This window comes from Martes martes, assembly GCF_963455335.1.
Source record: "Martes martes genome assembly, chromosome: 11".
Taxonomy (NCBI): domain Eukaryota; kingdom Metazoa; phylum Chordata; class Mammalia; order Carnivora; family Mustelidae; genus Martes; species Martes martes.
This window is the reverse complement of record NC_137899.1, coordinates 105,390,413-105,400,102: the sequence shown is the minus strand read 5'-3', so window position 1 is coordinate 105,400,102 and position 9,690 is coordinate 105,390,413. Positions and strand designations below refer to the sequence as shown.

General features: G+C 60.2%; 1 protein-coding gene across 1 annotated transcript; it reads right to left on the bottom strand.

Moving 5' to 3' along the window:
* Positions 1-2,036: 2,036 nt before the first annotated feature.
* On the bottom strand, positions 2,037-6,293 carry EN2 (engrailed homeobox 2; the record flags this gene model as incomplete). Its single annotated transcript, XM_080819007.1, has 2 exons — positions 2,037-2,353; positions 5,618-6,293. 2 exons carry the CDS (start codon positions 6,291-6,293, stop codon positions 2,037-2,039), a joined length of 993 nt encoding a protein of 330 aa, XP_080675133.1.
* Positions 6,294-9,690: the final 3,397 nt, after the last annotated feature.

Here is a 9,690-nt window from a genome sequence, read left to right as displayed (position 1 = left end):
CAAAGGGCGGGAGCACCCGCACCACAGGGAGGAGGCCCAGAGCGGTTGGGCCAGACTTCGAAACACACTTAGAAAAACTAGTCATGCCAACTTGGACATCCAATGTTTTACAATAAAGCGTTTTTTTTTTATTTAATGTAACTTTCAAGAATTTAAACACACAAAAAATGCAAGGGGAATGTTCACAATGCTGATAACCACAGTTGTAAATAGAAACATTCATTTCTCATAAGATTATAAATATTTGATGCTGGAACTGTAAAATGCACATGTTTTATAAACTGAAAATAAAAAAATAAAAAAAAAAACAAAAAACTTTGCTTCCTGCTAAAAAGGCATATCATTTCGTTGAGTTTCCTAAGCAGCAGATGGTTATTCACAGAATTTTAAATTACAACTTTTTTTATAGTTTCCTTTTTAAAAAGGTTTGCACTAGTATGTACAAAGTGAAACTATTATCGCAGTGAAATAAAGAGGTTTAAGGCAAAGAGAGACGTTCACCCTCAGTCCTGGGAGGGGGGCGTTCGGCTGTGGGTCTGGTTCAGCCACCGAAACACGCCGCCCCCCCGCCCGGGCTGTCCCGGCTGCAGATGGACATTTGGACACGATTCTTTTCCCATACACTAAACAGAAGACAGTGCAGAGTTATATATATAGATAATGTGTTTGTTTATATATATGTACTTGGTGGGGATATATTGAATATATTTAATTTACACTGTACCACACCTTCAAAAAATAAAATGTATATTAAAAAAAAAAGAAAAGACAAAAAGTGATAAGAAATGATTATTTACACATTTTCCTCCTTCCTCTCGATCCTGGAGGATTCTGAGTTCCTCTAAAAGTCAAGGGAGCCACATGCTGGGGAACTGTGGACTCGTACACTTCTGTGCCTGTGTGCACGCGGTACACAGATACGTACACACACACACACACATACCTTGAAAGATTGCTCTCCAAAGCAGAAGCAGCCACTTAAAAAAAGAAAAAAAAAGGAAAAGAAAAAAAGGAAGGGTAGAAAAACAAGAAAGGAAGAAAACACCAGCTCCGTCTGGAGAGCCCTCTGCCTGCCCAGAGGCAGCAGACCTCCACCATTTCTGGGGCCCCCGGAGCGCCTGGGGGAGCTGATGGGCGGCAGGAGAGTCCTGGGGCGGGAGGGACAGGACGAGGGGCAGGGCGGCTCCGCCACCACCGGCCACATGCTGGGCCTATGGGCCTGGGATCCCTGAAGTGGTGCCCAGAGGCGAGAGAGCCGGCTGTGGCCGGGGGCGGCTGGTTAGGGGACAGCAAGACAGACAAGGACTGAAGCACAGGGAGGTGCTGGCCAGGCCTTGGTGAGGAGGAGGAGGGGGGAAGAGGGGGAGGAGGAAGAGGAGGGGGAGGGGGAGGAGGAAGAGGAGGAGGAAGAGGAGAGGAGCCCGGCAAGGCTGGGGGCCCGGAAGGCCTGGCAGCCCAGCCCAGAGGCTCCTGACTACCGCCAAGAAGCAGCGGCACTCCTCCCAGGACCCCAGTGTCCCTCTGGCCGCGGGTAGGGGTGCAGACCCTCCTGCTGTCCTCACCAAGCCCACACAGACTAGGGGGCAGAACTCAGAGACCAAGTAGGAGCTATTTATTCGGTTCACAGTCCCGTGAAATGCAGCAATAAAAATCTTTGGACTTCAGCAAGTTGTTTTAATTTTTTTCTTCTTTTGAAATTAAAAAATAAAAGTGTCCCAAGTCCCACAACAGAGCCTAGGGGATTAGAAAAGATGAAACCCTAAGCAGCCCCCTCCGCAAAAAAAATTAAAAAATTAAAAATCATAAAATTAGCATAATCTCATAAACACTGGAAAACTCAAAAATATTTTATAGTCAGATATTTTGGATTTTACACCACCTGTAAATTATATATACATAGAATATTGCAGAACCATAGCTAATACACGATATCTTCACTATTAATGCTGGTATAATCTTTATACACTGGCCCTTTATGATTTTAAATTATTGCATTGCTTAGCGCCGACGGAGGCCGGCCCCGGCGCCCGCCCGCCCTACTCGCTGTCCGACTTGCCCTCCTTGGCGGTCGTGGAGTGGTTGTACAGGCCCTGGGCCATGAGGTGCACGGCCAGCGTGTTCTTGCTGCCTGTGGCCTTCTTGATCTTGGCCCGCTTGTTCTGGAACCAGATCTTGATCTGCGACTCGTTGAGGCTGAGCTCCTGCGCCAGGCTCTGGCGCCGCTGCTCGGTCAGGTACCTGTTGGTCTGGAACTCGGCCTTGAGCCGCTGCAGCTGCTCCGCCGTGAAGGCCGTGCGGGGCCGCTTGTCCTCTTTGTTGGGGTTCTTCTTCTTTGGTTTGCGGGACCTGGGACCTGGGCGGGACGGTGCACAGAGAACTGGGTTAGGAGGGCTCCAGGCCTGTCTGCCTACTCAGGTCCCCGCCGCCGCCTCCAGGCCCCACCCCTGGAAAGCCAGGCCCAGGACATCATGGGGCGTAAGGGGGTGAGTAGGGGTAGGGGGCAGGCTTAGTGGAAAGGTCTCCAGGGGCACCTGGCTGGCTGGGGGGCGAGGCTTGATCTTGGGGGTCTGAGTTCCAGCCACACATGGGGCACAGAGTTTACTTAAGATTAAAAAAGAAGAAGAAGAAAGAATGGTCTCCGGATAAAAGGAAAACTCCTGCAGGAAAGAAAAACCCCCAAACTTCCTAGCAAGGCCTTTGCTATCCCTCTCTGTCCTGGAGTAAGGGGAGGAAGGCCCAGGGGAGGCCAGAGGAAAGGTTGGGGGAGGGGAGGGGCAGCCAGAGCAGGGGCAGGAGCCCAGAGAAGGGTGACAGGACGCCCACTGGCTGCCCACAGGGGATACCCTCAGGTGCCAGGGGTGGCGGGAGTCAGGGGGCAGGTGCATCCAGAGAACGGGAGAGGCCCTGGCTCCGCCTCCACTCCCCAGCCCCCTTTCTGCCTCCCCTAAACAGCACTGTGGGCCCAAGTTCATTGTTTCCTTCCTGGAGAGGAGGGAGCACACGGATCCTTTCCGGGATGGGGAAGGATCACTGAGCCACTCAGAGCTCCCCCTTCACCTCCCACCAAGTCTCCCAGGCAGGAGAGGGGACCCTGTTCCCCCAGACTGGAGCCGCCTCCCCAGAGGCCGCAGAGGAACCCAGCTGACCCTGTGCAGGGGATTCTGACCCCCCACCCGGGTCTCCTCCCGCTGGGACACCCCCTGCACCACTCGAGATTGCCGTGGGACAGTGGTGGCAAGGCTTCTAGGACCCCACCACCTGAAAAGGCCTGAGTGAGGGGAGCAGAGAGGAGGGCCAAGCGCTTTCTTTTTGTTGGTATCAAGAAATTCAGCCCCACAACGCTGTCTTTGACGGAAGAAACGGCAAAGGCCGTTAGGGGAGGGAGGCTGGGCTGCACGTGTGGGTTTCTTAGTCTGGGAAGTGAACCAACTTTGGGGGAGCTCCGGCCCCAGCTCCTTCCCAGACTGCCGGCAGCGGGGAGGCTGGACCCCTGCCGGCTCCCTCAAGCTGCCAGACCCCCCCCCCCCACCCCGCCACGTCTCAGCCGAGGGCCCGGAGCCCACCCTGCAGGGCCCGGGGACAGCCCCGCCACCCTGCGCAGCAGCGGCGGAGGGATCTCGCCGGACGCCTCCAGCTGCACCAGACCCGCACCGGGAGAGTGAAGAAAGCAGGGGGCGCGGGGTCCGGCGGGTGCCGAGACCCAGCGGACGCGGAGAATTCCCGGTCTGCGGAGCCAGCCGTGCGCTCTCGGGGAGGCAAACTCGGGAAGAGGGGCTGTGGGCGCGGCCAGGGGTGTCCAAGGGCCCTTCGGCGTAAACTCCCGCCTTTTGGGTTTGGGGGCAGACCCCGCGCCCACAGCCACCCCCGCGCGCGCACACCCACCGCTACCGCCGCGCACACGCCGAGGGCGCGGGTTCCGCGCCAGCGGGCGGGCTTTGATCGAGAGGCCGCCAGGGCGCGCGCGAAGGGTTCGCGGTGGCTCCGGGAGGCCTCGCGAGGCCCCGCACCCGCGCGGACCCGACCGTGGCCTCGTGCTCCGGGGGCCGGTTCTGCGCCTCCACTGTCCCGGGGAAGCGCGCTCCCAGCCCTCCAGACTCCTGCACACACGAACCAGCCCGTGAAACGATACACACCGTTCTGCGGAAAGGAAAGCTCCCTAAGATGAGAATTTTTAGTTCCCTTTCTTTTTCTTTCAAAACGTACGCACTTGAGAAACAGAAGCAAACATCGGCAAAGAAAACTCTCTGCCTCTCTTCTTTCTAAAAGGCCAAGAAACACAAATGTTACCTTATGGGTTTCTTTTTTGTTGTTGTTGCTTGTTTTTGTTGTTGCTGTTGTTTTGTTTTGTTTGGTGTTTTTTTGTTTGTTTTGTTTTGTTTTTTTTTTAAGTCCAGGAAGAGCAGCGACTGGGGCCCGGCCGGGCTGCGGGGCTCCCTCGGGCCACCGGGGCCTGGCGCGGCCGGGACTCTGCCGCCGCACAAAGCCGGCCGAGGCTCCTCGCTGGCCGCATTGTGAGTCTATATGTTAATTAAATATTAACAAAGGAGGGAGGCGAGAACAATGGAGCAAATTTCAGATCTAGCTGAAGAAATGTGGATTTCATCAGAAATATACACACACATTTCTGAGGGAAGGCGGCCAAGGGGAGACTCAGTTGTGCTGGGATTTGGGTAAACAAACCCCACAAAACAGTTGAGGGTTGGGGGGCAGCGGGTCGGGTCTGGATTACCAGCTCCGGGACAAATGGAGTCTGTTCCTAATGGCGGTTTGCAGCCGCGGACCCCCATTTCATGTAACGGATGATTTCTACATGGATGTGCATTTAGCTTTTAAAAACCCAGATCTGTGAAAAATACGCCCAGAACCCCGCACACACCCGCGGGCCCTGCCACCCGCCCTCCGGCAGAAATCGGCTTCCTTCCGCCCTGGGAGCTGCCCCGGGAAACCTCCAGGAGAAGGTCCTTTCTTTGGGGGACTGCAGGCCTCCCTCCTCCCAGCAGTGTGCAAGATGGGTGCCGAGCTCCCCTACCCTGCAATCGGGCCACGGAGTCGGAGCAAAGGGCCCCTCTATCGCCCTTCCCGATCTCTACCCCTGCTCCTCCCTCCTCAGCCCGGGCCCAGGGGTCTAAGGAAGCGCCGGGAACCTAGCTCTTTCTCCCGGCTTCATCTGGGATAACCGGGTCGGAGGAGGAGTCTCGCTCTGCGGGGGACCGGGACAAGGGTCCTGGGGCTGGACGGAGTTGGAAGAAGGGAGAAAGGGTTAAGAGGGCTAGCTTCTAGGCCAGTCTTCCAGCCACCCGCGGCGTCACCGAATAAACTCCAGCCAGGGGAGCGGCAGATTAGGGACTTCGGGTAGTGGCCCCAAAAGCAAGACAGAGAGGGAAGGTCCTGTCGCTTCTGTTTTTGGAAGCAATCTGTACCCCCCTGCGAATCAGTCCAGCGCCCTCTCCTCCTCCGCCGCTGCCCTGGCCACCGTCAGTCGCACACAATGTCCCTGTTTGTGCGTCTTTGTGTGTGCTGGGGGTGGGGGGGGGTGTCCTGGTGTCTTCTTCCTCCGGGCAAGTTCCCCCACCAGTGCCGCCCCGCAACCCCGCGGGCCTCCCCACGGCGGGCTCACCTGAAGAGGGCCGGTCCGAGTAGCGCGTGCAGTAGACCCAGGCCGGCCAAAGCATGGGCTGCGCGCCCAGGTTGGCGCTGGCCTGCGAGCTGTCCGAGTCCGAGCTCACCGACAGGTCGCCGCTGCCCAAGGCGCGGGCCTTGAGCGTCCCGTCCAGGGGGGCCCCGGCGTCGCCGCCTTTCTTGGCGCCGCCGTGCAGCGAGAGCGCCTTGGAGCCGCCTTCCCCGTCGCCCGGAGAGTCGCCGCCGCCGCCGCCGCCGCCGGGCAGCGGTGCGGGCGCACTGGGCGCGTTCTGCCGGGCCTCTCGGCCAGACCCCAGGAGGGGTTCGGCGCCTCCCGCGCCGCCGCCTCCTTCCGCGCCGCCCGCGCCGCCTTCCCCGCCGGCTCCACCGCCTCGTCCTCCTCCCGCGCCGGCACAGCACGTCCCCGCGTCCTTCCTCCGGCCGAACTCGGGCCGCAGGATGTTGTCGATGAAGAAGTTGGTGATGCGGTGCGGGTGCTGGTGGTTGCCGGGCGCCTGCAGGACCGCGGGCAGCATCAGAGCCCGCCGGCGGCCAGTGTCCGCGTCGCCCGGGCTGCCGCCGCCGCCCGAGCCGCCGCCGGGGCTGGATTCCGGCTGCCGCAGCCCCTCCGCCGCCGCCGCCGCTTCGCTGGGCTTCGGGTCATTCTCCTCCATGCTGTTCACCACAAATCCCAAACTGGTTCTCCGGGGACCCTCCCCCCCGCCAATCAGCCCTCGGCCCGCCCGTGGCGCGCACGGAGACCCTCGCGGCCGGCTCGCGCTCCTACCCCGCCGAGGCTTCCGAGGGCGTGCGCGGCGGCCGAGGCCAGGGCTGGGGTCCTACAAGCCCCCGGCCGCGTTTGGAGGGGAGCCACGTTCCGATCCACGAGTCGAGTTAGAAAATACCAGGAGTCTCCCCGCGCCCAGACGCCGGGAGGTTCAAAAGAGTCGGGTCCTCGTCTTCGCCGCGCCCCTCCCCGGGCGCTAAACAGTCACAACGGTCCGGCGGGGACCCGGGGCTCCTCCAGGGCTCCGCGCTCCGCTCCGCGTCCGGCTGCCTCCGGCTCCCGCGCTGCCGCCGCGGCCGCCCGGGGCCGGAGCTGCGCGCATGCAGGCAGCGCGCTCCCCCGCGCTCACGCCCGCCCGGGCCCGCTCCGGCCGCCGCCGCCGCCGCCGCCGCCGCCGCCCGGCCGCCCCCGCCCGCGCGCCCCGGCCGGCCCTCGAGGGTGCGGGGCGCGAGCGGTCAGCGCGCCCGCCGCCGCCGCCAGCACGCACATGGAGGCCCGCGGGCCCGCGCTGCGCTCGGCCGCCGCCCCGCTGCGGGCCCGGGCGCCCCACCGGCGTGCGGCCGCGCCCCCGCCGAGCCCCGCCGAGCCCCGCGGCCCGAGGCGCATGGGTGAGCGGCGGGAGGCGCGGGCCGGGCCGGGCGGTCTGCGCGCCCTCGCCGCCTCGGCCTCCGCGCGGGCTCGGGCGCTCTCCAGGCCACTTGGCGCGACCTGAGACACTTTCACTCTGGATTTTTGTTCTTATTTTTAACAGAGCCCCCTCGAGTGACGTCGCGGGCCGGGCTCCTGGACACGTGCCTCGGGCCAATGGCCGCGGCGCGGCGCGCCCACGTGACGCGCCGGCGGCCGCTCGGTGACAGGAGCCGCTCGCCGCCCCTCCCCCGCCGCCGCCGCCCCTCCCCCCCTTAAAGCGGCCGCGTCCTCGGGCTCCGCGCGCGGGAGCCCCGGCCCCAGCGAGCCCGCGACCGTGTTTCCTGCGCTCGCTCGCGCTCTCGCCGCCGCCTCTCGGCTCGGGGACCCGAGGAGCCCCCGCCGCAGCCCCGTCAGGTCACCCTGGTGTGCGTCCGTGGACACGCGCTGGAAGACCGCGATTTTTGACATTTCCATATTGTTTACCGTGGGGAGAAATCCCACAATTCCTTGCACAAAAATGCATAAATAATATTAAATGAGCTGCCGAGGTACAAAGGGACTTTTGTAGTCTCCTTTCCTTGCTGGTGGAGAGGGAAATTGTCACTTACTCTTGACTTTGCTAGCCTGGCAGATTCCTGTCTTAAACGCAGAGCTGGCGCGCGGGACCCTCCTCCTGTAGACGCTCATTGTAAGTGTGCATGTGTGTGCGTGTGCGTGAGCAGGGAGGCGCGTGCATACGGCGGCATCCCACCCGGGAACACAGATCCTCATGCAACGTGCGTGTAGATCCCACGGAGCGCGGGAGTAGGACGGGGGGCTCCGTGCGGGGAAAGGGAAATAAAGGAGCATGGCGGGTAATAACGCATCTTCTGTCTGGGAAAGGAGAGGCGGGCTGACGGTTTGGCCAAACCTTCAAAACCATCGGGAGAGAAAACACCCCAGAGCATCCCCCTCCCCCATCCTACCCCTCCTTTCTCAGATAACCCTCCACCCCCCCCCCCCCACATCTCTACCCCCACTGAGCGGCCACTGAGGGCCATTCACCACATTTTCTTTGTCCTAGAATCCTTTAAACTAGTTCCCTGGGAGAGCAGGGGCCATGTAGGAGGGGGTGGAAGGGTGATGGCTCCAGTCCGTTTCTCCCCACTCCTCCCCTATCCCCCCATCTCCTTCTAAACTTCCTTTCTAGTGGCTGTCAGATGTCCACCTTGAACTTCTGTTTCCTCTTCTCTTCCCCCTCCTCCCTTAGGCTCCTTCCTATTTGCTCTTCTCTCGTTCCCCTAGCTGCAGACACCCACCCAATACCCTTGTTCCCCTAAGCTTGCCTATCATTTAAAATGCATTTTTATGGAAATTTGCAAACTTCCGGAAGCCTCCGAAAGGAGGCTCCGAAGGGTTTGGGAGCGCTGACACAATAAAACTACCCTCAGTGGGAAGAGGGATGGGGAGGAGGACAAGAAGGAGAGCGGGGGCACCCTAGCTCTGGCCAGCCCAGGCAGCTCCGGGGTGCTCAGCAGCTGAGGCCCACTGCAGAGCAGCTCGAGGCCCGGGAGCGTCAGTGGGACATGGCGAGGCAAGGCGGGATAAGGTCTAGGCAAGCAGCCCTCCTGGCAGTGTGATGGCCAAGCCACCCTGAGGTTGAAGCCCCCTGGCCTGGCTCAGCTCTCCAGCCATCGCACCTGCATCCTATCCTCTCCCCAACCCAGCTCTGTCTGCTCACTACAGGTTCCAGGGTTCAGGCCGGTGGTTGGGGGGGGGGGCGGCAGGGACGCAACAAACAGCAATTACAAGGTTCTGCACCCAGGGAAATTAAGAGGGGGGCCCAGATGGGGGAGAGGAGGAGGTGCTGGGCTGGGTCACCTGGCCACTAAAAGGCGACTGAAGGTGGGTAGGCTCAGCAGGCAGATGGGGAAGTTGAAAGCAATTCTCACTTGGGGAGACTCATATCTACTGCCCGCCCCCAGGTTTTCCTCCTATTGGAGGGGTCCTTGCCAAATTTCCTTGCTAGGTTCATACCCGCCAGGGTTCCTCCCTGAGTCTCAAAAAATCAAACCTCACAGTTGGCCCGTCCCTAGGAAAATGGAGCTGGTGAGGTTTTGGGGAACGCCCTATTGACTTGTGTTTGTGGTTTTCCGGGACATCTTCCTGCGACTCTGAGAACCCAAATCATCACCAGCCAGGGAATGTCCAAATGACTTTGGGTCTCCAGAACTCAGAGGGAGCGGTGGGAAGGCTCAGGGCTGGCTCGCTTCCTGTAAAGCCACCCCAGGTTAATTTCTCCACCTGTCCCATAAAAAATCAATTAGGCCGTCTCCTAGAAAATATTTTCTAATTTCTTGGGAAACTTTGCCTCTGATTGCCTTAGCCTTAAGTAAGCCCACAGTGGGCGGTGGGCTTCTGCTGTGTTCTTTCCTGCAACCCAGACCCACATTCGCAGCTGCACAGGAGCCCTGCCAAGCAGCACATTATCTCCAGGCAAACCGAGCCTGTTTGCTGGCAGCAGCCTGGGGTCACCAGGTCTCCAGCCTACAGGGTCAGGAGGGTCCGAGGGAGAAGGCGATTTCCAAGTTACCGGCCGGCCAGGGGCGGCGGGGGTGGGGGGGTGGGGGCAGGAGGCAGACACGGGCAAAAAGAAAAGAATATGGAGAGAAAGA